The following is a 27,998-nucleotide window of genomic DNA, read 5'->3' as shown; positions in this document are numbered from 1 at the left end:
GTCATACAAAATTTATTTTACTCTTCCAAACAGTTTACAAAGATACATGGGAGATACAACTGAGCTGTTGTTGTACGTATGGTTATTTCCAACCTTCTTCGGTTTTCTTAAAGGAACGTAGGCCACGCCTTCCTTCAGCTGGATGTAGCGCTACCACCTCACCTTCTCACGCACCGAACTCATGCACAAAATGTTGAGCTTCATCATATTGTAGAATATACACTTCTGAGCCTCGACCAGAAGGAAGAGTGAGGCAGTAAAACTTGCCTCGTCGATAAGAACATGATCTTTCCATTCTTCAACAATGATGCATTGCATGCGCGACCTCGCAAGGTCTAAAACCATTTCATGAACGTATTCCAGTTCACCAAACGCTGCTAACGGCTCATTTTGCAGCCAGATCAGGATTTTCTTTCATTTCTTACGAGAGAGAAGTGGTGCTGAAACACAATATTATTTTCCAACCACTGTACAAATTTTCCTCGAAAGATACAATCTAATGAAGCAATGGAAAAGATAAAAGACGACAACTCCTCCGATATATATATATATATATATATATATATATATATATATATATATATATATATATATATATATATATATATATATATATATATATTCCTTCCCTAAAGCACATCTGACATCTTGCCAATCAAGGGATACGAACCATATTTTTTTTCTTTTCCTTCTTGAGCTGTACTTGTAACTTTCATAAGTTCTCTGTCGCTGGTGACGTTCCCAAGCTGCCTCAGTCTTCGAACAAGTCGGGTCAGTTTCTCTTTCATTCCCCCAAGAAACTCACAAACATGTTTTCCACGTCTCCATGGGGCACTACGTGAAGCGGCAGTCAACATCTTTATGACGAGAGATGACAATCTTGCCTCTCCCTCACATAAATCAATTACATACCCTTTTACTCTGGAGAAGTTCGAATGTTCTTGTATAAATTGGTCTCTTAACTCTACCATTGCTTATATATATATATATATATATATATATATATATATATATATATATATATATATATATATATATTGGAAAGGATCACAATTTTGCGCGTGATCAACATATTCCTATGAGTCCACGGGGAAAATGAAACACGATAAGTTCCCAAGTGCACTTTCGTGTATGTTTTGGACAATCACATGTTTACCAAATGGCGTCCTAGCTTCGTCTCTTCGATGTATATCTACTGACTTTTATTTCTCTTTTGTGTCTCCCCTGATGATGTGATTATTACACGAAAGTGCACTTGGGAACTTATCGTGTTTCATTTTCTCCGTGGACTCATAGGAATATATATATATATATATATATATATATATATATATATATATATATATATATATATATATATATATATATATATATATATATATATACGCTGGAGGACGTCCGTTAAGGCCCTGCAGGCTCCACTCTTTCCACCAACCCTTGAAGGATCCTCAAGAAGTTGTCTCGTTCCCGCTCGAGGGAGTGGTGGCGTCTGACTCGATCCTCGGCGGCGGCGACGAGGGAGGCCCTCAGGTGTGGCTGGTGCAGGAGGGCGTCGAGGCCCTGCAGGAAGGTGGCCGGGCTGGAGAAGACTAAGCCAGTCTCGCCATGAGCGACGAGTGAGGCGTTGCCCGGGATGTCTCGCGCCAACACGGGCGTTCCTTTAGGGAAAGACAGAGAAAAAGAAAACGTTATCAGGATTGGGCTGAAAACTCTAAGTGGGAAGAGAGTACTGTTTATATGTGGATACATGAGAAAGATTTTCATATGTAGAGACGCTCGATCGACCAGTTTTCTATCAAGACAAAAGAAAGGAGAGGGGGGAAAAATGGTGACAAATGAGAAGAGGGAAAATTCAACATTTCAAGACACGAAAGACGAAAATTATCATTTTGCAGTAATAGAACTAACAGACAATTCTTACGCCACATGAGAAGGAACAAACATGGATAGAAGTACGTACATCATTATTGCATGTCAGAAAAAAAAAAAACTTAAGATTTATTTCTGTGAGATGAGATGGTCCTAAGGAGTGGTGGTCCTTGGTGATCTGGCGCACCGTAATTATCTTCATACATTACCTGATCCCTTGACTGGTGGTGGGCAGGTTACGCTGTGGCAAGTCTAAGATCGAGTTATTCAGCCTCCTTGAGGGTCTCAGTCCTCAGGCAGAACTTGACGACGATGAACAGTGACGACTGTGATTATGATGGACGTGAGGACGATGAACAGTGACGACTGTGATTATGATGGACGTGAGGACGATGCCCAGTGACGACTGTGATTATGATGGACGTGAGGACGATGATCAGTGACGACTGTGATTATGATGGACGTGAGGACGATGACCAGTGACGACTGTGATTATGATGGACGTGGCGACGATGACCAGTGATGACTGTGATTATGATGGACGTGAGGACGATGACCAGTGACGACTGTGATTATGATGGACGTAAGGACGATGAACAGTGACGACTGTGATTATGATGGACGTGAGGACGATGAACAGTGACGACTGTGATTATGATGGACGTGACGACGATGATGTGAGGTGATGTGAGTGATGATAATGATGACGACTGTGATTATCTGTAGATTATTTTAGATTGTCGCCTCATCTGATAATTGATACTTGTATGGAATGGTACGAAAGTACAAGTAGACTCAGTCTTGTACCTAACCACTGCCTCACGAATCAAACCTGGTCAGGTGTAAGCGAGTGTTCGAACGATGGTTTGGTCGGAGATAAGCGAGACACTGAGACCTTAAGTGTTGATGCTTCGAAATGTGTCATATATGTCGCGATACATTGCTCCAATTTTCATACATTTTGTACTTTGTGTGTGTGTAAGTGTGTGTGTGTGTGTGTGTGTGTGTGTGTAAATAAGCGAGTTCACCCCTGGCAGAATATTTACGCCCACAGGCATTCAGATGTAAATGAAAAAAAACACGCGAGACCTTGTACTTGCACCAGATCCCATAAAGTCCATGGAGACTCGTCCTCAACAAGGTACCTGGCACTGGAGACCTCCAGAATATTAGATATGAAAAGTCTGCAGTAATCCAGCTTGCCTTTCAGATACTCCGAACAATATCCCCAAAAGAGACAGACAGACAGACAGAGGAGAGAAAGGGAGGGAGGGAGGGAGAGAGCTTTCCAATAATCTCAGTCCGTGTGAGAATTCCAGACACAACCTTCAGTATCATCCTATTGCTGGAACCTTTATATAAAGGCCGAATGAAAGAGCTGTTCCTCCTCTCCATCATTTCCCTCAACTCACCATATCAATCCTTCTACCATCAACAACAGTCCTTTTTCCCGGGCGACGAATGTAAACATGAAATTTTCCCACCGACGTAGACCCCCCCACCCGGGACTATAGGGGCTCTCCATGGCTGTGAATCTTGACGGAACACCGTCAACAAACGCCTTTGTCGTTGTTCACAGCCGGGAAAGGTTTCGCGCACCAGAGAGTGCCCCGTGTATCCAGCTGTTTGCCTTCCAAACAAGACTCGAAAAAATCCCGACGCCTTTGAAGCCATCGACGGGGAAAAGGCAACAGGAGTCTGTTGTAGAGAGAGTTTGTGGAAATGGAATAATTTGTATCGGCAGGTAAGATGGCTAGCTTCGGGTCACTTTTACTGAGCCCCTGCAGCTGTCAAGGCCATGCTCCAGGTGAGAGCAAGGTAAGATAGGATCCTATACGGAGAGGAATGCCTAGACAACGCCCTGTACTCCTTTCCGTCTACTGATGATATTACAGCCTCGATATATGTGAATATATATCATTTATATTTATTATTATACTTTGTAGCTGTCTCCCGCGTTAGCGAGGTAGCGCAAGGAAACAGACGAAAGAATGGCCCAACCCACCCACATACACATGTATATACATAAACGCCCACACACGCATATATACATACCTATACATTTCAACGTATACATGCATATACATACACAGACATATACATATATACACATATACATATTCATACATGCTGCCTTCATCCAATCTCGCCGCCAACCCACCACACACCACCCACCGCGTGCGCTCGAGTTAGCTCTAAGAAAAGACAACAAAGGCCACATTCGTTCACACTCAGTCTCTAGCTGTCATGTAATAATGCACCGAAACCACAGTTCCCTTTCCACATCCAGGCCCAACAGAACTTTCCATGGTTTACCCCAGACGCTTCACATGCCCTGGTTCAATCTATTGACAGCACGTCGACCCCGGTATACCACATCGTTCCAATTCACTCTATTCCTTACACGCCTTTCACCCTCCTGTATGTTCAGGCCCCGATTACTCAAAATCTTTTTCACTCCATCTTTCCACCTCCAATTTAGTCTCCCACTTCTCCTCGTTCCCTCCACCTCTGACGCATATATCCTCTTTGTCAATCGCTTGTGAGTTTGTTCGTTACGTGAAAAGCTACCCACGCCTTCACAACTAAGCATTACACGATCATTTTTCCAGTTGGTGTATCATGTATGATAATCTCAATATCATGATAGAATGTGTGAGGATAAGATGCAGCAATGATAGTATTTCCCTCCGTCTCACCCTAGTATGTACACTTGGTGCTATGAATTTTCCCATACGTATTCATCGATACTTGTCTCCATGAACCACTGTCACCATGAGAATCCACAAAGTCCCCCAAATCTGTTTCTCTCTGAGTGACACTCCCCATTATCAGTACTTCATCTTCTGTGTGAAGCGCATGCTTTCTATACCATCTTTCAGAGTTCCTCCAGCGTCATCATTGTAAGGGTTGTTTTGAATCGTTGAGATTATTTGGTGGGCTGCGCGATGTCTACCCCACTGCGCACTTCATTCTTACACTCACTTTCTCCCAGTATTATGTACTGTCTGAATGGGTTTATTTTCCTGATACGTAACATAAGGCTGTCTCTTCCTGGAAGGTGCCAGTCTTCATCCTTCTTTTGTCTTCTCTTTCCCTCCTTACTATCGTTTACCCGTCTGGACAGAGCGGGTGAGGTCGTCTCTCTTCAGTAACTTTTGCTTCCACAACTTGAACATGATCAATTGTTGGTACTGGAGATGCCCATCTGTTACTCTGGATAACTCGCTGGCACTGGAGATACCCATCTGTTACTCTGCATAACCAGCTGGTACTAAAGATGCCTATCTTTTACTCTAGATAACCAGCTAGTACCAAAGATTCCTATCTTTTACCCTGGGTAACCAGCTGGTAATGGAGATGCCTATCTGTTACCTTGGATAACCAGCTGGCACTTGAGATACTCGTCTGGAACTTCAAGTACCATCAATCCATCTGGGACACATACGTCTCACCTGACAACTTAAGAGCCACTTGAGACAGCCAGCGGCCACTTGAGACAAGCAGCTGGCACTTGAGACAAGCAGCTGGCACGTGAGGCCCTCGGCGGATATGAACAGCACCCACAGGAAACCTTGGGAGGGCACGACCTAATGGCACCCGAGGCGCCTAAATGACATTTCAAACATCCTGTTGGCCATGAGGTGCCCAGTACATAGTACCAGACAAATCTAGGTGACACGTGAGGCACCTACGAGCACCTGGGAGAGGGAAATGCCTCTTCAGAGGTGCAGTAGATATATGAGGAATATACCCCACGTCTTACGTACCCAGTTGACATGTGAGGTATATAATTGTCACCGTAGGCAGCCACATTTTTCGACGCCTGGGGCAACAAACAGACATCCGAAGGAAGCAGCGAGCGAACTGGCGAGACGCGAGGAGGGGGATTTCAGACGGCTGTTCAGTGGGTCAGCACGTCGTAATCGAGTGATTCTCTAGACTGCATGACCCGACGACTCGGGGGTCCATTTCCTTCAAGATGGAGCGCTTGGGTGAGTTCCCTCGCATCACACACGAGGGAGTTCCCTCCGACATGTGAAGGAGGTCGTTCTACACACGTGTCTCCACACACACATATGACACGAGACGTTCACACATTGGCACTGCGTGTAACAATAATAATGATAATGATAATAATGATAATGATAATAATAATGATAATAATAATGATAATGATAATCATAATGATAATAATAATAATAATAATAATAATAATGATAATAATAATTATAATAATAATAATGATTATAATAATGATAATAATGATAATGATAATAATAATAGTAATAATAATATTAATGATAATAATAATGATAATAATGATAATGTCCCAAAATATACAGAGAGACACCCACTAAAGACATCGGGTCTACAACATAAAGACAGAGTATCAGACAAACTTTACAAACAAAAAACATTATGACGTATGTAAGATGTTCACAAGGGTTGGAGTGAAGACTATTGTTGTAGCAGTCAGTCAGTTTGTTTTGGATTGGTTGTCGACGACGTACTTGGCGGTAGTCTGGCTCCGAAGCTTGTTAAAGGTGTTCTGGAGGGTTGTGTGGTTGTTAAAGGTGTTCTGGAGGGTTGTGTGGTTGTTAAAGGTGTTCTGGAGGGTTGTGTGGTTGTTAAAGGTGTTCTGGAGGGTTGTGTGGTTGTTAAAGGTGTTCTGGAGGGTTGTGTGGTTGAGGTGACGATCGTCAATGTGGACGCCAGTGACTGGATTGTCTTCACACCTACATGGAGCGAGGGATTACACTAAGGCATTGTTTATGAGGATAAGGAAGCACTGTGAGGGGTTTCAAAGGAAGTGGAGATGGCCCCCCTCCAACACGTCCATACTGGCAGCGCTCACCCAGTAAGTCTGAAGTCGTGGAATGATATTTCTGCGCAGCCCAGTGCTGTTGAGTGATATTTCTGCGCAGCCCAGTGCTGTTGAGTGATATTTCTGCGCAGCCCAGTGCTGTTGAGCTCATCTGTGACTATGTTATGGATGAGTGGGTCAAAAGCCATGGTGAAGTCAATGAAGGTGAGAACCATAGAGGTCTTGCGTCTCCTTAGGTTGTTACAACCACAATCTAAGAAGCTGACGAGGTAGGATGGTGGCAGACGTCTTGAAAATACCCAGTTGTTGAGAGTCTGTTAAACATGCAGTGTCCATTATAAGCGACAGGCTGTGGCTTACTGAGAGACTGTGTAGGTGTGTTGGCTCTGGTGCTGGGGAGACATATGCTGAAGTCTCCCAGTCTATGGGGCATCTTAAGTGAGGGATGAAGACAATGATCACGGAGCAGGAGTGTTTGCTAGCTCGGGGCAGAACTCCACCTCAGTTTCATAAGTCATTGGGTGTAATAGAGGGCTTGACCTTAAGGCTGGGGCTGGAAGGTAGGATAGGAGGTGGGTAGTGTCGAGGAGAGGGAGTCTCGCTCACTCACATGGCTATGAAGTGGTGGTCGTTGGCTTCTTCGTCGGAAAGGTGACCGACGCAGGGAGAGGAGGACATGTGCTTGATCAGACCTCTCAGTCCTTTCCTCTTCCTGTACCACTGGCTGATCTCACACTGTCCCTGGCGTTGTGTCTCGGTAAGGAGAATGGAATTTCCTCTCAGGATATACATCGTGAGTCACTCGTGTTACACAGAGCCCTGTAGAGACTCGTGCTGTTGTAGAAGATCCAGTCTGGATCCTGCTTGGGTCTCTCAGTGTGGAATGTGATCCAGAGTACGTTCGATGGGTGGAGTCTTAACAGATTTCTCCGGGAAGAGGTGTGTGTGTGTGTGTGTGTGTGTGTGTGTGTGTGTGTGTCTGTCTGTCTGTCTGTCTGTCTGTCTGTCTGTGTGGTAAAAATTATTTTCTTCAAAGCTTTCTTCAAGTGCTTACACTAAATCTTTAAGAAACTGTTTCTCAGACACTTAGTTTCTGATGTGCGTCACTATTAAACCTGTGTAAATCTCTCTCTCTCTCTCTCTCTCTCTCTCTCTCTCTCTCTCTCTATATATATATATATATATATATATATATATATATATATATATATATAGTATGGTTTTCATCGTCCCACTTTAGCTACATGTCTCGCGCAATGAAACAAGAGTTTTCATTTTCTATCATTTCAGATTCTCGTTCCACTAGAGACATGCTGTATTCTTTCTCCTCCTCCTCGACAGCTTTACTCCAGCAGGCTCCATCCCAGGAGTCAAGTTCTCAGTACTTCAAAACACAAAGTCCGCCCCAGGGGAGTGTGTGTGTGTGTGTGTGTGTGTGTGTGTGTGTGTGTGTGTGTGTGTGCGTTCGTCATTGTGTGCGAGCTCCCTGACGAGCCAGTTATTCTCGTTTTCTTCACACATACGGAGGGAGGGAAGATGAAAGACTCTCTCGCTTCGTTAAACCTGCAGATATTTTACAGAACGTCAGTTGCGTTTTTTTTTTGTAAACACCGCTCATGCATAGAGACTAACCATTTTTTTTCGTAATATAATTTCAAAACATTAAATCTGACATAGATATTTGGTCATGTATGATTCATGGCTTATTATCTAATCAATAAACCAAGTTTAACGAAGATCATCGTTTGATCTGTAGGGAAACACTACCATGGTCAATGCTATGGTTGAGACTACATATATCCCCTTGTGACTGATATGTCTCTACCCTCGGGCAGGCTGGCTGCTGGTGAGGTTAGAAGGCCTCTCTCAGCGCTGAGGACACTCCCACAGTGTGTTCGTGATGATGTTTGTGAGGTGCCCTTAGTGCTGAGGACATCCTGTGGGGTCCATCACCCTCAGTGTATAGCGATGGTTGATAGTGAGTGTGTGTCCTCCCTCAACGCTGAGGACACCCTGTGGATCACCCTCCCTCAGTGTGTGTGTGTGTGTGTGTGTGTGTGTGTGTGTGTGTGTGTGTGTGTGTGGTGGTGCTGGTGATATGTGACTCTCCTTTCATCCCTTGGGGAACGTCCCGGGTCAGAGTTAGTCAGCGCCGCGTCATGTGGTGGGTGCGGCGGGCTCTGTGGTGAGTGTGGTGTGACGGACACACACCCACATGAGGTCAAGGCATTGGGGTAAAGACATGAGATATGAGCTACTCCATCACTCACACACACACGAAGTGACGTGAGAAGCCCCTCTGGATTGCCATCACCACCACCACCACGACGAGAAACGACGGGATATCTTCTTTTGTCCCCTGTGACCATAAAGTCTTTTCTTTGTTTCAATCTGGAATACGAACAACAGAGCTGGAACAGACGGATATATTCTAAGACTTGAACGATCGCCACTCACGCGCGCGAACCAAAGGCTGGAACCAGTAAATCAAGACGCTGTTCCAGGAATACCTTCCAGGAGGACAAAGGCAACACTCGAGGCATGGCTAAGTGCCACACCTCTTGCCTTTGTTGTTGGCACTTGGACCTCAGGTGCCAATTTCCAGCCTGGCAGAGAGCCATTATTATCTCTGCCGCTGACAGCTGTTGTGCCCCAAAGGCAGTCCATGTGTGTGTGTGGCTTTCTGAATAAGAAATCCATTTTCATATTTCATGTGATGCTGCTGACGTCATACGCACTCCAGGAATGCCAAGAGCATCTGGAGGATACTACAAGTACCGGAGGGAAGATAAGAACACCACAGGGACACTACGAGAACCAGAGAGAAGATAAGAGCACCCCAGGGTCACCACAAACACCTTAGGGAAAAGGTGATCCCGAGAGCATAAAGCTACGGTGATGGCAGTGATGTTAGCAGCGCCACAGGAGGCCCCCCTAGATGCACTGACGTAGGGCTGTAATCATGGTACTGACCCCAGAGGCACAGCAGTGTAGGCCACAAGCACCGCGGTAACACTCGGAGCAACACAGTGCGGAGGAGCATAACAGTGTTGCCAGCAGCAGCAACTCGAGGACGTCTAAGAATCACCCAGTAACATTAGACAATTTAGTCATTGACAGCTGGAAGCATTAGACGTGCGTCCGTCAAAATCACGTTCAAAGTGTCGACGATGCATCTGTAGCACGTCAGTAGCCTTAGAAACACGTCAGTCTCATTATAAGTATCACGAACTTAAAAGTCAAAAGTAAAAAGTACCTACCCTTGGTAGGCACAGTTGGCCACTCAGAGAGAGAGAGCCATGGCCCCGGATGTGGACGCTCATGGGTTAACTTGCGACGTGTTACTCCTAGCTGTCTGGTGACTGTTGCCCGTCACAACTGTTGTGCTCTGCCCCATCCAGTGTTGGTGTCCTGCTCTTACCTACCACCCAGAGGAAGGATGAAGCGCTGGGTGATCTGTGCGCCGTCTGAACCGCGCCGGGGGTTTGAGAGGTTTGGAGGATCTCATTCACGTCGAAGTCACTTCGCAAGAAGAGGTCGAAGAATCAACAGTGAGACATCCCCTCCAAAAGAGTTGCATTTTGAAGTGTAGCAAGCAGAGAGAGAGAGAGAGAGAGAGAGAGAGAGAGAGAGAGAGAGAGAGAGAGAGAGAGAGAGAGACCAAACACAGGGGGACTACGAACGTTGTGTGTTCAGAACAAGGACACGCGACGCCCTGATCCAAGTCAAGGAGACACAGAGTAACGACATATTCGTATCGTGACCACAAGCTACACAGTGCATGGGAGACCAGGGAGACTTGACCACCAGAAACACGTACGAGAATGTCATGCAAGACAAAGACATGCATCATAGCGACGCGCACCACGGACAAGTACTTAGAAAACAAATAAACACCCATATCAGAACGTTACGAACAAAGCACACACACACACACACACACACACACACACACACACACACACACACACACACACACACACACACACACACACACACACACACACTTCACGGACATACACCACAGATAAAAACTAAAAAAAAAAGAAGAAAATAAAAAGGAAGAGAAAAAAAAGCACGACAAAAGCACCGGTGACAAAGACATGCTCCACAAAGAAAACATGACAAAGAGGCGGCTGCAAGGGAGAGCTCTAGCTGTGCGAAGCCCCTCACTCGTGAAGCAGGTGGTACTCACCAAGCAGCATGGCCTCCAGCAGGGAGGAGGGCATGCTCTCAGAGAGGGACGAGTTGACTAACACGGTGGCGCTCCTCATGACGGCCTGGCATTCCCGTGGGGGTAGGCTGGCGGCCACACGAACTCCGCTCATCCTACAGGAGAGTCAGTTAGGTTTATACGTGGTAGAGATGGCTGATGATGTGTTGGTTCTAGATATTCAACGAGACATAGTAAGTTTTTACCTCACTTCTTGGGTAAATCGATTGCCATTATAAACATGTTTTTCAGTCAAGTATGTTGTTATATTCCACAAGATGCAGGGGTTCGTTAGCCTCTCTCTCGTCTCCTCACGCACCTCTCACAAGATCTCATCATCTCATCTGTCGTCAGTTACTTGCTCTTTATCGCTCACTTAACCCCACCTCAAGTTTTCCTTTTTTTTCCACAGAGTACCCCTGGTCCACATCTTAACTTCCATGAGCACCTCTAGCCGCACACCCATCTACCATGGGTATATCTGGACCCACATTCATATCTAAGCCCCCACTGGCCATATACACGTCTTCCATGATCATTTCGGGCCCCAGGAGTTAACTATCTGACCCACAAATACATCTTCTATGAGCATCGCTGGCCCCGTAACCCATCTTCCGTGAGCAAAACCTTTTGCCCCTCTACCCCTCTATGAACACCCCTGACCAAACATCCATCTTCCATGAGCTTCTCTCTCTCTCTCTCTCTCTCTCTCTCTCTCTCTCTCTCTCTCTCTCTCTCTCTCTCTCTCTCTCTCTCTCTCTCTCCACCCACCCCCCCCCCCCGTCTAATCCCCAAAACCCATCTTCCATGAGCATCCCTGACTTCGCCAACGCTGACCATCATTCACACCCACGTGACACTACACACACACACCCTCCTGCCTCAGCCCGCACCGTGAAGCCTCCCTCTCTCACCTCCACCTGTTATCCCCCCCCATAATATATCCTCCCCCCCATACTCACCTTGCAGCTTGGGCGTGGACGTGGGCGGCGTAGTCAGGGTCTAGGGTGGGGCCGAGGATGACCAATCGACCACGCCCACCGTGCGTCCGGTGCCACGTGCTCCACGCCTCCGCCACGTACAACACGTCCTGAGGGATCACGCGCGCACCGGTGACCGTAACACGTGCAAGGTAAAGGGTATCAGGAGGATTACGTTGGACATGGGGTATAGTGAGAGTGTGAGTATAAAGATGAACGTGTACACACACACACACACACACACACACACACACACACACACACACACACACACACACACACACACAAATTGCACTGCAGCCAGCCACCTTATGCATGGCACAAAAGAGCAAAGAACATATACAGCAGGATAAAGAAAGGAGAAACAGCGAAATTTTGGGATGAATATTATGAATATTTGGCATAAATAAGTCAGAAGTTGATTGTTAGATAAAGACCAGCCAGTCAGGTTAAGAGATAAAGAGGGGAGGAAAATAGATGTGGATGATGTAAGGATAAGTGAGGAACTGACAAACTAACTGATTCAAAAGTGTTTTCACAGTGGAAGACACTGTAGCCCCTCCACTAGTGACATGGGATGGGCAGGAGGTTTTAGAAAACCTGGAGATATCTAGAATGGGCATTAAGAGAATACTAAAACAAGGCACATGATGATGAACTCTCCACCGTATGTGCTGAAGATTTGTGTGGATACCATAGACAGACCTAGCGAAACACTGTTCAAGATGTCGTTGGAGAAGTCAGAGTGCCGAAGGGGGTGGATAAGGGGCAAACGTCATATCTGTCTGTGTGAAAGGCGACTGGGAAGAGGCACTGAACAACACTGACCAGTCTCCTGGACGAGTGGAGTCTGTAAGGTTCTGGAAGATTTAATCGGAGAACAAATGGATGACTTTCTACAGAGGAGAAATTATCTAAGAGGCAACACGGTCTTAGGAAAAGGAGATCATGTATAACGAGCCTCATAGCTTTCTATAAGAGATGTGAGTTCTGTCTTAGACAAAAGGGAAGTTTGGGTAGAATGCTTGGTATCTGGACTGCCAGAGAGCATTCAACACTATAGCATAAAGGAAGCTTGCAAAGATGGATCTCTAAAGCAGGAACAAGAAGAAGACTATATTACATTCAGCAAGCTGTTTACCTCACACATAAGACCAACACTGGAACGTGCTTCTTAGGTTTGATCTCCACAGTTAAAAAAAAAAAATAGTTCAAAAGTCAAAAAGAGAAGGTCTGAAGGAAGACAACATCAAACATGGTACCAGAATTAAGAAAGCTGAGTTATATGTATAGGTTAGAACCCTTGAATTTGTCCACCATTGAAGAAAAAAAGAGTAAGGGGTGACCCAATCAGACCCTATAAGCTTTTAAAACAGTCTGATGATGTAAGGTGTGAACGGCTCTTTGAAATATACAAGGAGAGAACAACCAGTGGACGCAACAAAAAATAAAGCAAAAAAAAAGTCAGGAGAAATATAAAGAAGTACTTGTATAAGAGTATTAGATTAATGAAGTGCACGGAATGATAAAAGTGTAAATATGGACAGTACAAGGAAGTTATTGATTCATAGGTGGTTGCTATTTCCCGCACGAGTGAGGTAGTTCTGAGAACGGATGAATAGGGACTTAAAAGAATGTAATTCTTCATTGGCTCTCACCTCTGTTCCGTCTTTTGGAAAGTAATGCACGAATGGAAGATTTCTAGCCATCTGCTCCCGACCCTCTTAGTCGCCTCCTACGACACGCAGGAGATAATGGGCAGTATTTTTTTTCCACTATCCCCGGGGATTTTTGCAGGGAAAAAATGAAATTGAGTGGGAGACGTATAAAAGAAAGAGACAGGAGGTCAAGAGAAAGGTGCAAGAGGTGAAAAAAAGGGCAAATGAGAGTTGGGGTGAGAGAGTATCATTAAATTTTAGGGAGAATAAAAAGATGTTCTGGAAGGAGGTAAATAAAGTGCGTAAGACAAGGGAGCAAATGGGAACTTCAGTGAAGGGCGCAAATGGGAAGGTGATAACAAGTAGTGGTGATGTGAGAAGGAGATGGAGTGAGTATTTTGAAGGTTTGTTGAATGTGTTTGATGATAGAGTGGCAGATATAGGGTGTTTTGGTCGAGGTGGTGTGCAAAGTGCGAGGGTTAGGGAAAATGATTTGGTAAACAGAGAAGAGGTAGTAAAAGCTTTGCGGAAGATGAAAGCCGGCAAGGCAGCAGGTTTGGATGGTATTGCAGTGGAATTTATTAAAAAAGGGGGTGACTGTATTGTTGACTGGTTGGTAAGGTTATTTAATGTATGTATGACTCATGGTGAGGTGCCTGAGGATTGGCGGAATGCGTGCATAGTGCCATTGTACAAAGGCAAAGGGGATAAGAGTGAGTGCTCAAATTACAGAGGTATAAGTTTGTTGAGTATTCCTGGCAAATTGTATGGGAGGGTATTGATTGAGAGGGTGAAGGCATGTACAGAGCATCAGATTGGGAAGAGCAGTGTGGTTTCAGAAGTGGTAGAGGATGTGTGGATCAGGTGTTTGCTTTGAAGAATGTATATGAGAAATACTTAGAAAAGCAAATGGATTTGTATATAGCATTTATGGATCTGGAGAAGGCATATGATAGAGTTGATAGAGATGCTCTGTGGAAGGTATTAAGAATATATGGTGTGGGAGGCAAGTTGTTGGAAGCAGTGAAAAGTTTTTATCGAGGATGTAAGGCATGTGTACGTGTAGGAAGAGAGGAAAGTGATTGGTTCTCAGTGAATGTAGGTTTGCGGCAGGGGTGTGTGATGTCTCCATGGTTGTTTAATTTGTTTATGGATGGGGTTGTTAGGGAGGTGAATGCAAGAGTTTTGGAAAGAGGGGCAAGGATGAAGTCTGTTGGGGATGAGAGAGCTTGGGAAGTGAGTCAGTTGTTGTTCGCTGATGATACAGCGCTGGTGGCTGATTCATGTGAGAAACTGCAGAAGCTGGTGACTGAGTTTGGTAAAGTGTGTGAAAGAAGAAAGTTAAGAGTAAATGTGAATAAGAGCAAGGTTATTAGGTACAGTAGGGTTGAGGGTCAAGTCAATTGGGAGGTGAGTTTGAATGGAGAAAAACTGAGGAAGTGAAGTGTTTTAGATATCTGGGAGTGGATCTGGCAGCGGATGGAAACATGGAAGCGGAAGTGGATCATAGGGTGGCGGAGGGGGCGAAAATTCTGGGAGCCTTGAAGAATGTGTGGAAGTCGAGAACATTATCTCGGAAAGCAAAAATGGGTATGTTTGAAGGAATAGTGGTTCCAACAATGTTGTATGGTTGCGAGGCGTGGACTATGGATAGAGTTGTGCGCAGGAGGATGGATGTGCTGGAAATGAGATGTTTGAGGACAATGTGTGGTGTGAGGTGGTTTGATCGAGTAAGTAACGTAAGGGTAAGAGAGATGTGTGGAAATAAAAAGAGCGTGGTTGAGAGAGCAGAAGAGGGTGTTTTGAAATGGTTTGGTCACATGGAGAGAATGAGTGAGGAAAGATTGACCAAGAGGATATATGTGTCGGAGGTGGAGGGAACGAGGAGAAGAGGGAGACCAAATTGGAGGTGGAAAGATGGAGTGAAAAAGATTTTGTGTGATCGGGGCCTGAACATGCAGGAGGGTGAAAGGAGGGCAAGGAATAGAGTGAATTGGAGCGATGTGGTATACCGGGGTTGACGTGCTGTCAGTGGATTGAATCAAGGCATGTGAAGCGTCTGGGGTAAACCATGGAAAGCTGTGTAGGTATGTATATTTGCGTGTGTGGACGTATGTATATACATGTGTATGGGGTGGGTGGGCCATTTCTTTCGTCTGTTTCCTTGCGCTACCTCGCAAACGCGGGAGACAGCGACAAAGCAAAAAAAAAAAAAAAAAATATATATATATATATATATATATATATATATATATATATATATATGTTTGTGCGTTTGTGTGGAGAAGGGAAGAAAGAAATCTTTCTCCGTATGTGTCGTCGAAGGTGATTAAAGGGGACGGGATCAGGGGGCTGGAAATCCACCGTTCTTATATTTAAAGTTCTGAAAAAAACGGAACAAAAGAAGGAATCAAGCGGAGAGTACTCATCCTCCTCGAAGGCTCAGATTGAGGTGTCTGAATGTGTGTGGATTTAACTAAGATGAGAAGAGAGGAGAGATAGGTAGTATGTTTGAGGAAAGGAACCTAGTGAGAATATACGAGGAATTGGAGGTACTCAAGGAAGCAGTGCTGGCGTGTGCGAGAGTGGTGACTGAGAGGGTGAGGGTATGTACGGAGCATTAGATTAGGGTGGAATAGTGTGGTTTCATAAATGGCATAGGGTGTATGGATCAGGCATATGCTTTCAAGAATGTGTGTGTATATTCTACGGCCTGAGTGGAAGAAGACATTTCATAATTTATGCTTGGCCACAAACCAAGGGTTTCTAAACGAGGAAGCAATATATATGCTTTAAAGCGTTACAGTATGGAAGAAACGGGTTAATCATGTCTACAATAATACCTTGGAAAATACCATAAAGATATGAAACAAATGAGAAAAAGCTCGAAATAGATGGAAAGGTTGATACATGTACTACCACGTAAAGGGATGAATACAGAAACATTAAAGAAAATGTTAATGGCTAAAATCAGTTCTAAATGAGCCCAAGACAGACAAGTATACAATGTGCGTGGAAGCTAAGTAAAACAGTATCGTTAGGCAAGCAATATGGACTGGCCCATACCTCACTAGCAAAATGTCACTACAGATACTCGTAGGTAGGTATGTAGGTAGAACAAACCTTGACGGGTCGCAGGCCTGCAACTAGTAGTACTAACGGCTGGAAGATCTCTGGTAAGTCATGAATACTCTCAGGTGAACTCATCTCTTGTAATGGTGTGATAGACTTGCCTTTCTGTAGAGTTTCTGTCGATTTATTATTTTGTTTGAGTCCCCCAGGTAACACTTCACAACAATAAACATTTTCTCTGGGAGCATCATTTTCTTTTACACTCGTCCGGTCTTTTGAGGGGTGTATATAGTTTTCTTTAACCGACACATTTGTTATGGTCACTTTTGAATCAACGTTTTGCGATAACTCCGACATTTGGTCATTATAGAGTGGACGATGCTTTTCATGATCGTTGTCTAGAGTCTTGAGGTAGGCTGATACGTCAACGTCGGGGCTAGGGTCGACAAGAACAGCTTGAGGCAATGTAGACATCACCCCTGGGTCAAGTGTTGGCTGTTGGAGAAACAGTGACACATTTGATGACAAATCCACTTTCCATCGTTCGAATTCAGTTTCGGTCCTTCACAAATCCTCATCATATTAGTACTGTTTATTATTAATCAAGAAGAGGATTACAGTTGAGATGCAACTACATGTACTGGAGAAATGAATATCATTTACACTTTAATAATAGCCATGATAAGACAGAGAAAGATTTTGTGAAATGCATAGCATAGTAAGTAGTTAACCTAATCTGATCACTCTGTTATCGGTAAATACTAGATGATCATGGAAAGTTGTATGGTGCCTGATTGTGGATAAGGAGCTGTGGTTTCGGTGCATTACACATTATAGCTAGAGACTGATTGTAGACGAATGTGGTCTTTTCTTCGTCTGTTCCTTTCGCTACCAGGCAGGGGGGAAAAACAGGTTCTGACACACTAGGCAATTTACCTCCCACAAGTCTTTCTAAACTACTTCAGATCAGCCAAAACCACCACAGTATGAACATGAACCAAAGACTATGACCTTACAATAATTGTTCTTGTCCCACAAACCCCTTCACTTACCTACCCTGTCACTATCCTACCCACGTAAGACTTACCGCTTCATTCATGCCCTAACTCCACAAGCCTCGACCTGACTTACTCAGGACCTGCGGGCAGGTATGACTCACCCAGGTAGCGAGCACCAGGTCCCGCATGATGCTGTCGAAGACCACCAGGTGCCTGGCTCCGCCCACCACACGCCTCATGACCTCCAGCTTCGTCGCCTCCTTCGCGCACTCGTTCATGTCCGTACCTCCGAACACCACCACGTAGGGCACGCCCACCTCCTGCAGGGGAAGATATATAGACAAACACACACACACACACACACACACACACACACACACACACACACACACACACACACACACACCTAAACCATCGCTCTCGTGTCCATAAAACTCAACACGTCATCTTGAATAAACCCCAGGCTTGATAAACCCCAAACTAAATACTCAGCCAAAGGCAAAACAGACCTCTGCCATACATATGGACTTCGTGATATATATGACCTGCCCTCCATATGACCTACCTTACACAAGGGCTGACTTACACATGACCCATCAATACACATGATCTAGTCTACATATGAGCTGCCCTATACATGATCTAGTTTACATATGAGCGGCCCTATACATGCCCTACTCTCCACACAAGCTGCCTTACATATGACCTATCCTAAATATGAGCCCTGCACATGACCTACCCTACATATAGGCTGCCCTACACATGACCTACCCTGCATATGGGCTGCCCTGCATATGACTTACCCTCAATATGACCTACACTACGCATAACCTACCCTATATATAGGCTGCCCTGCACATGACTCACCCTACACATGACCTTTCCTACTTATAGACTACCCTACACATGACCTCTACATATGGGCCTACCCTACACATGACCTACCTTACAAGCAGAGAGGACGTGAGCGGTACGATAAGCGTGCAGACCTACAACGGCAACGATATTATGAGACCTGACCAGGTGCTGGAGGGACCCGAGGTCAGGCAGGTCATCCAGGTCGCGGGTCACGCCCAACCATCCACCGCTCCCCCGCGTAACGGCTGCCGGACGAGGTCAAAGTTCAAGTCTTAACATTAAAACTAATAAGGTCATATTCTCAATCCTCTGTTCTGTTATATCGACGAACTTATTCATACGTATTTTAAGTATTTTTTTATATATTTTTTATATACTTTCATAACTTTCATCATCATCTGTTCTAGCAGTATTTATTAACGTACTTTTACGACAGTACCAACGCTTTTCACTCAACATAATCTATGAGAAGGAAATTTTACCCGGGTAATTTGTCAAGATGCCTTGAAGAATATCTGTCATTATGACCTTTATATATATTCAGAACAAAAGTGAATGACTAAGAGAGAGAGAGAGAGAGAGAGAGAGAGAGAGAGAGAGAGAGAGAGAGAGAGAGAGAGAGAGAGAGAGAGAGAGAGAGAGAGAGTTAAGGAGACGTAGAAACAGCAGTTGCGTAATTAACAGGCAATCAAACTTCATCATCTTTTAACGAGGCAATATACAATCATTATCCAAGTGCCTGTGAAAGCCTCATTAAACCCCCAGCTTACTCTTATGACCACACACTTAAAAACCTCCTTGTAGTTGGATCTCCTGACTTTACATTTCAGAATCAACGGACAGTTAAGTGTTAAGTGTCAGTTTCTGTTCCAAACGTTGAGTCTTTCGAATTACTACAGAGCTTCAGATAAGTGTCTTATCAAGCATTTAAGTGACGTGTAGTAAGTGTAAAAGTATTTAACTTTAAGACGCTACTGAAGGATAAGAAAGTACTTATTTTAGTGGCAGAGACAATATATACGTGTATATGTTTGAAAAGGATCACAATTTTGCGCGTGATCAAGATATTCCTATGAGTCCACGGTGGAAAATGAAACACGATAAGTTCCCAAGTGCACTTCCGTGTAATAATCACATCATCAGGGGAGACAAGAGAGAAATATGTCAGTTGATATACATCGAAGAGACGAAGCTAGGACACCATTTGGTAAACATGTGATTGTCCAAAACATACGTTTTTGTCCAAAACATACGTTTTGGACAATCACATGTTTACCAAATGGCGTCCTAGCTTCGTCTCTTCGATGTATATCAACTGACTTATATTTCTCTCTTGTGTCTCCCCTGATGATGTGATTATTACACGAAAGTGCACTTGGGAACTTATCGTGTTTCATTTTCCCCGTGGACTCATAGGATATATATATATATATATATATATATATATATATATATATATATATATATATATATATATATATATATATATATATATATATATATATGCCACTGTGACTTACCAATGGTGTACAAAACTGAAGTGTGTTGTGGTCAGGATTTAGAAATATCTGATTTGTTCAGTATGAGGTGTTCAGTGTGCTGCTCAGTGTCAAGCAGATGCTCAATTTTCAATGAAGATTCGCCGTTAGGTGTTCTTTTGACACTATCAGGTGTTCAGAAGATACCGTGCCGTTCTATAGTGTTCAGTGTTCAGCAAGTATTACGTGTCGTGTTCAGTATTCTGCACCTTCGCTGTGTAGCGGTTAGCGTTCCTGACTATGACGCATTCGCGGACGGGCCGCCCAGGGTCGAGTGCATTGGTTCGAATCCTGGTTGCGACAGTTGGCCCTACAGTCGACCCTGCTGTTCATCCTCCCCTAAAGCATGGTTTTAAGCCATGTTTGTCTGACGTGAGGTGAGGAGTCTGGTTTAATTACCTCTAACCACTGGTAGCCATTATAACCAACAAAACATGTATATGATGTTCATTATGTATTCTAACCCCTTGAGTAGGACGGTACGACCCCCCCCCTCGAGAACGAGCGAACGATCCTCGAGATCAACGACTTGCACGACCGTGAAGCCCGACTGTACACACACACACACACACAGCTGGACACACTCACCACAGTCGGGCCAGGGTGGTGGCGTTCCCAGTCTCCCTGATCTTGCACTTGCCAACGAGCAAGATCCCAGGTGGTGCCTCGGATGGTCTAGCCTCCCCTGGCGGTGCTGTGGGGAGACCTGTAGGTGATAGTGGCTGTCTGGCCTCCCTAGGGAGTGCTGTGGATAGTCCAGCAAGTGGACTACTCTCCCCACGTGATGGTGGTTCATGTGTACCCAGCTCCCTGGGCGCACCCTCCTCCACACCGAGACACCGGAGTTCCTCCACTGATCGTTGTTCGTCTTCGTCATGAAGCAGCTTCTCCATTTTGGTCTGAAGATGAAATACATAGGTGATCATCACGCCCACGGCAGATGCACTTATAGCTATGCATTACACGTATCCTGTTGATCATAAAGACATCAGCAGTGAACACTACTTTTAGAAGAACGCCTCAGAGCTTAACTCTCAAGTTGCTTCGATTACTTTCAAGATCAAAATGTAAGTAAGCATATTACAAAGACGTTAGCGTCTGCCTTTTGTAACGTAAGACCTTTGATCTTTGGTTATCATAAGAAAGAGAAACCAAATATATACGACATATTAGCTTAAGCTCATCCTTTGTGATATGGCTCAAAAAAAAAAAAGTTATATCACATACTGGTTTATAAACCACTTAAAACCAGAGCAGCAAAATACAAGCACAAAAAAAAAAAACTTTCTCTTTGCCCAAAAACAGGGATCTCACAGACAAGCCCTACAGCGTCGTTGTTAATGTTTACATTCGATTGTCCAGTTAGGCAACAGACGCATCGCCCGGTACAACGCTCACAACACAACCTGGTGACAGCTGTGTTAGGGTACACCCCATGATCACTAGATAAGGGAACAGAGAGGAATGTACACACCTACAGAGAACTAGACTCCTCCGAGGCAGTTTAATGAAGGTCGAGAGAGAGATGGGAAACATTGAGCTTTGTGTGGAAACGAAAGCAAAATCATATGCCTTGAGGAGAAACACCTGCGAGTTCTTTTGACTTCGAAAGCGCAAGTAAGTCGTGGGGTTAAAAGCAAGGTGATTACAGGGTCTACTTCCAAACATATCACTGGCGTTGATTCTGAATACTTTCATTGCAGCAGTGCCACTAGAAAAAAAAAAAAAAGAGTATATTGCCTCTCTCGTAGAAAATCGTTTACTTACGAATATGTATTCGTCTCTGCGGGTTAAATCAGACTTATCTTCTCTAGATAAGTGTTGAGATAAGATTGTTGAAGCCTATGTTATCTTCTCGTACACAAGTGTTGAGATAAGACTGTTGAAGCCTATGTTATTTCTAAATACCTGTACTTGGTTACATCTTAACCCTCTCTTTTCCAAGTGGAGTAAGTTAACGGTCGTATATATTGTTGTCTCCTGTAGGGATTTTTTCCCTTCAGTCTGGGAATGATCGGGGTAGCTCGCTGCTGTCCTCTGTGCCTTATAATATTTTTTTTTTCAAGTCACTGTGACGAAAACTGGAATGGAATTTCAAGGTGGGGTCGCACCGGTAGATTATATAGATTGAGACTTACTTTCTCAAATTAGATCCGAATGGCTTGCTGATGAAAGCTGATAAGTGAAGAAGACTTAAATACTGATCATAGGAGTGAATGCTCTACGTCTATATTCTCCAAAATGAAAACATGTAATCCTTATGTAGAAGAGTATAGGTGTGTGTGTGTGTGTGTGTGTGTGTGTGTGTGTGTGTGTGTGTGTGTGTGTGTGTGTGTGTGTGTGTGTGTGTGTGTATGTGTGTGTGTGTGTGTGTGTTTACCCATCTCCGCAGTATGTGGAGGGATGCCTACGCTCATGAGACCCTCTGATTAATCGCACTAATTCTTTCTATCCCATGCACGCCTTACACCCTCCTGCATGCTCGGTTCCCGATCACTGATATCATTTACACTCCGTGCTTCCATCTCCAAATTGGTCTCCGCCTTCTCCTCGTTCCCTCCACTACAGACATATAGAGCCTCTTTGTCTGTCTCTCCCTGCTAATTCTCTCCATGTGCCCAAACCATTTCAAATGCACACCCACGGTACAACTCCACTTGACGAGGATTGTGAAGAGCTTGCTTATAGATATTACAATTCTGTTAACATACATGGATAAGGAAATTAAGGGAAATCATTCGCAGCGTATGTCATGCCAAAACTGAGGCTATGCGTCTCATGCCTGGTCACCACAGTCAAAGAAGAGTGAAGCGATAACAGAAAAGATCCAGAGGGTACGAGAGACGGTGCCAGAATCTGCTCACCGTAAAAGAGCAAAAGAGTGAGGGGTGACTTGATCACGGATATCAAGTCTATTAACCAGTTTGACGATGGTGACAAGGAAGTTATTCGAAAGATGCAGTATAAGCAGAGGCTATTACAAGGATCTCGTTAGGAAGTATATATATAAAAAAAAACCACTTTTATTAAAGTATGAGAGTAATGGGATAATGAATGGAAGAAGCTAGCGTGATGAGATAGTAAAGTCTCAAAACTTTGAACAGCTGTAAATACAGTAGGAAAAATTCAAGAAATGGGACCTTCCCCATTGAAAATCTCCTCCGCACAGTTCAAATAGATGATAACTAGTAGATACATCAGCTAAGGTCGATGGTCAGTATGTGTGGTGTGTGTGTGTGTGTGTGTGTGTGTGTGTGTGTGTGTCTGTGTCTGTGTCTGTGTGTTTGTGTGTGTTGTAATTACAGTTTGTATGTTGCGAGGAGAGAGTTTTACGCCCGTGTTACCCTGTCTTGTAATATTGTATGTATGAAATCTTTACTCTTATGTACACACACACACACACACACACACACACACACACACACATACACACACACATACACACACACACACACACCAGCCTTAGCCGGATACCCTATCATCGACTATCCCCGGGGGAAGGATGAACGCCTGAGTTGGATGTGGGACGAGTGCCACTCCCAAGTTTCGAACCTCATGCAGGCCCGACCCTGGGCGCGCCCACGATGACTCATGGTCATTATTGCTATCCAGTCCACTACGGATGCCCTTGTGTGTGTGTGTGTTTGTGTGTGTGTGTGATTTGTGCAGCATTATATATCTATATCACCCCTGTTATCACTCCAGTACAACTCCCTTCACTCACACTCTCTCTCTCTCTCTCTCTCTCTCTCTCTCTCTCTCTCTCTCTCTCTCTCTCTCTCTCTCTCTCTCTCTCTCATCATCCCAGGATCATGTGTCTGTACACCAACACAATACTGATATAAGTACGACCGAACCTAACCCATTATGATATGCCAGGTAGGCTGAACACCGTAGCCAGCTCACCAGTACTCACACCGCCACCTCCAATACCACATGTCAATGGTCTGTTTACCTTCAGTGACTCGCTCACAAACCCGAACTCAAACCACCCGGGTACTTCATGACGTTCCCGGAATCGCTGTGGTCCTGTTCACCATCACGTAGTCCTCCTCACTGAGCTAAAGGAGTGAACTGTGATCTATCCACACGACCAGTGGTAACGTTTTCCCGCGCTGCCCTCATGCCTGCCCGGTATTGCCAGCCAGTCAGCGTATGAGATGCAAGTGTCACACTCTGCATTGATGGCGGTTCCTTCCATCTCTCTCTCTCTCTCTCTCTCTCTCTCTCTCTCTCTCTCTCTCTCTCTCTCTCTCTCTCTCTCTCTCCCACCTACATAATTGCTTGTTGCAGTCGGAGAGCTTTTGTGGACCCCGTCATTCCGTATTACTCCCAAGGACGACCTGTTTGTGGTTTTGAACTTTGATCGATCAACCTGACGGCACTATACTCATATCCACAACCCACCCAAAATGATCAAGAAATGATCTATTTTTCTGTCTGACGAAGACTTTTCCCAGAGCTACGAAACGTCTCCTGGCGATGCTTCTGTTAACGAACAACATTTGGCGCGAACCTGACACCTTAAGTGAAATTCATGGGTTAGTAAGATAGGAGAACAATAGACCCACATACCCTCTGAAGGAGGAGGAGGAGGGTAAGATGAAGTAGCCAATTCCTATGGGCACAGATCCTGGACGAGTGAATAGCCTCAACACTGTTGATAAAGTGTCCACATGAGTTTGGTGCTAATTCGCATCTTATAACTCTACAGCATGAAACTGTATGTTAGATATCCATTATTTTCAAAACTACTACCTTGTTTCCTTCACTTGCTGGGTCGTACACTTGACAGATTCATTGGTAAGGACCTTTGTCACGGCGGTTTTACTACCATATCTCTACTTCCTTCCGTTTACGTCCAAAATCTGTTCGTATTTCCCCCGTCGTTACATCCGTTCGTAACGTTCCCGTTACGTCTGTCCTCCTTACGTCCCTTAGTCACGTATATCCCCAAGATACTTCAGTACGTGTGTATACCCTTTATGAGTCCGACCTAAGTTCCGTCTCATCGTCTATCTCCTACGTTATGTCTGTCCGTACGTTCCTTAAGTTGCCTTTCCGTGCCCTCTCTCACCGCAGGTTCCCAGGTCTTGCCCGTCCGCGTGTACCCCAGTCCTAAACGAGGCTGGGCGACCAGCCGTCGTGCGTTGCTCACCAACAACGAACGAACGTAAGCGAAATTCTAGACCACTTGTGGCACGCGTCATGCCTCCCGCAACCCTATACCCTTCCTGGCCTCATGTACATGACATTCTTCCGTCGTCATGCAGTAACACAGATGGTTAACCTTGACCCCATGACTCTCAGAGGTTACCACTCACTCACTTTCATTTACATTCTACATCTGGTCCTCCATTTGTGGAATTCCGCTCATGGACAAACAAGATGATCTTGCCAACTTACGCTTTCCGCAGGTGATAAACCTTGCCCTTATGAACGTGAAGGAAACCACTGGTTATTATCCACTTGATATATGTCGAGTAAGATAAAAGCACGATTAAATTTCACTAGCCAGGTTGCTAGATTCACTCGCCCACCAGTCGAGACAAAAACACAGCCTTGCCCATGTCGGAGAGCTGGCAATGTGTGGGCCCGGGTTGTCGACCACTACGTCACCGAGTGGTTGCTGCTGCTCACAGGCTTCCTTGATCCACACCTCCGCCGCCCCTCCCAATGCCCTCACTCCATTTGCCGTCGTCTCTCCTCCCTCCCACCCTTCTGACAGTTCGTAATGAGGGGCAGTAAAGGACGACAGGTGTGAGTTAAGACTCTTATAATCGGTAAATTGCCACTCATACAACAGCGTGTCTGATTGATGTTAAGCAAGTAAGCTGATAACTCCGAAGTGATTACGTAACGTTAGTTGACGACGGTGACCTGGTTTCTCAATTCGATAATACGAAAGCGAATTTTCTTTTTTATCATAATAACGCAAAATAACGAATTGATAACCAACATTTATCGATATGAGGTGTGCCAAGTGCTTGCGTGGAGTTCACGTACTGGCTCCAGTTATTACGTCCGGGTAGTATTATTACAACACATACTCAAAGCAGCAACCTCAGCGCTTGCGTGCCTGAGCCACTTCCTCACCTCGCCTACATTTGTAGCAGAACCGTATCCTCTTATCCTCCGTCCCTTCACCTCGTCTGCTTAGTGTCCCTCAACACCACACACCACACACCATCCTCGCCTCGTCTGCAGGTGCATCTAACGAACACCCTTGCCGAAGCTGAGGCTTCGAACTTGGGTTGTAAGTTGAGGCTGTCGATATCGTCCTTGACTATGGGTGAAAAGTCGACAGAGTATCTTTCTGAGTAGGATGATAACATCCTCTCAGTGCACTAGACCCTAAAACTGCAGTCGATCATATATCTCATGAAGCAGCACAGGTCTGTATGATGTACACTAAGGCTAGAGATTCGAGACTTCGAATGAGGTCGCACAGCCCGTTATTTGGGGGCTTCGAACACTCATCCCGAGGCGTGAAAAGCAACGAATCGTGAAATATGGGATTACGTGACAACATATCTTACGGATGCCTTGACACACATGGTACTGAACAGACTTGTTCTTTGTATATATAAGTTCATCTAGAAATGTTCTCCCTCTTCTAAATGATTACATTTAAGTAATGCTCTTTTGATATGCAGAAGTTCAGCTGCCAAGGTCCCTTGTATCCCCAGTTGCACAGTAATCTTATCGTACCAGAGATGGCTGGAGTGTTGTGTTTGTCTCTGTTCGCTACTGCTGTCACCACTCATGGCTCCCAGCGTTCGTGAAACTATCCTTTATTCTTTATTGATTCATCTTTTTCTTCTCTTAACTGTTTCATCTACCTTCCCAAGAATCAGCACCTTGACCCTAGCTCAGTCAGGGAGGTCAGACGTGTTCTCACCCGGGACGGATTAACAACAGGGCTTGAATAGCATAGGTCGGGGGCCCCTAGAGTGTCTATGAGGAACACAGGCCTGGGGCCCTCAAGTGCCTGAGGAACATAGGCTAGGGCCCTCAAGTGCATGAGGAACACAGGCCAGGGGCCCTCGAGTGCCTGAGGAACATAGGCCAGGGGCCCTCAAGTGCCTGAGGAACATAGGCCGGGGGCCCTCGAGTGCCTGAGGAACATAGGCCAGGGGCCCTCGAGTGCCTGAGGAATATAGGTCGGGGGCCCCAAGAGTGTCTGAGGGACATAGGCCAGGGGCCCTCGAGTGCCTGAGGAACATAGGCCGGGGGCCCTCGAGTGCCTGAGGAACATAGACCGGGGGGCCCTCGAGTGCCTGAGGAACATAGGCTAGGGCCCTCAAGTGCCTGAGGAACACAGGCCTGGGGCCCTCAAGTGCCTGAGGAACATAGGCGGGGGCCCTCGAGTGTCTGAGGAACATAGGCGGGGGCCCTCAAATGCTTGAATAGCATAGGTCGGGGGCCCCTCGAGTGCCTGAGGAAATAGGCCGGGGGCCCTCGAGTATTTGAAATAGATAGGTACATTCTTTCCCATGTCTTTCCCTCTGCCGTTCCTCATATCATGATTCCCTTTCAATTTCCATTCCATGTAACGGTAATCCTCTCCTTCAGACTTATAATGTATCCTGCGCTCACCAACAGTTCACAAAACTGAAGTTTAACAACTTGTCTTAATCTCTCTTGGGTTCACCTTAACAAACTATATTCTTCTTCATAAATATTTCGAACCAGTTTTTCAAAGGACATTTTGCACTTTGGTTTAAATGTTCTTCACCAGTGCTGTAAGATATGATAGATTTTCTCTCTTCATTTGGTATTCCCTCCCAGACTTTCGTAGGTTTTCTAGACAATTTTTCATGTTAGAATAACAATCAATTCGACTTCCAGAAACCTCCGTTACGGAAAATCGTTAGACAGTTATAATTGTTCAGTTTTCTTGTGACCAAGTTAATTGAGCGAAAGTGTTTGGTTGTCTGTCATAACATCACATGATCTCTAACTTAGTCCTACTACAAAAATT

General features: G+C 44.9%; 1 protein-coding gene across 3 annotated transcripts; it reads right to left on the bottom strand.

Annotated features, from left to right (window-relative positions):
* On the bottom strand, positions 1-26,236 carry LOC139756066 (glycosyltransferase 1 domain-containing protein 1-like). Of its 3 annotated transcripts, none has more exons than XM_071675073.1 (8): positions 26,111-26,236; positions 20,603-20,913; positions 18,564-18,721; positions 17,780-17,938; positions 16,672-17,115; positions 11,873-12,000; positions 10,893-11,026; positions 1-1,658 (listed from the first exon to the last, which is right to left on the bottom strand). In XM_071675073.1, the coding sequence occupies exons 2-8, from the start codon at positions 20,889-20,891 to the stop codon at positions 1,402-1,404; spliced, it is 1,569 nt and encodes a 522-aa protein (XP_071531174.1). In that variant the 5' UTR covers positions 20,892-20,913; positions 26,111-26,236; the 3' UTR covers positions 1-1,401. The 3 variants fall into 3 exon arrangements, with proteins under 3 accessions (XP_071531174.1, XP_071531173.1, XP_071531176.1); XM_071675072.1 differs by lacking the exon at positions 26,111-26,236 and adding an exon at positions 25,421-25,649; XM_071675075.1 differs by lacking the exon at positions 26,111-26,236 and adding an exon at positions 23,970-24,093.
* Between the last annotated feature and the right edge of the window lie 1,762 nt (positions 26,237-27,998).

This window comes from Panulirus ornatus, chromosome 20 (genome assembly GCF_036320965.1).
Source record: "Panulirus ornatus isolate Po-2019 chromosome 20, ASM3632096v1, whole genome shotgun sequence".
NCBI lineage: Eukaryota > Metazoa > Arthropoda > Malacostraca > Decapoda > Palinuridae > Panulirus > Panulirus ornatus.
This window is presented reverse-complemented; position numbering and strand designations above follow the sequence as displayed.

What these genes read in the sequence shown, in the direction of transcription:
- LOC139756066 (XM_071675073.1), bottom strand. Translation starts at nt 20,891, where the DNA reads ATGACGAAGACGAACAACGATCAGTGGAGGAACTCCGGTGTCTCGGTG. An exon ending in ACCACCCTGGCCCGACTGTG is followed by an intron (nt 18,722 to 20,602) that starts GTGAGTGTGTCC and finishes CTCGTCCGGCAG; the next exon opens with CCGTTACGCGGGGGAGCGGT. An exon ending in ACCTGGTGCTCGCTACCTGG is followed by an intron (nt 17,116 to 17,779) that starts GTGAGTCATACC and finishes TTTCTCCAACAG; the next exon opens with CCAACACTTGACCCAGGGGT.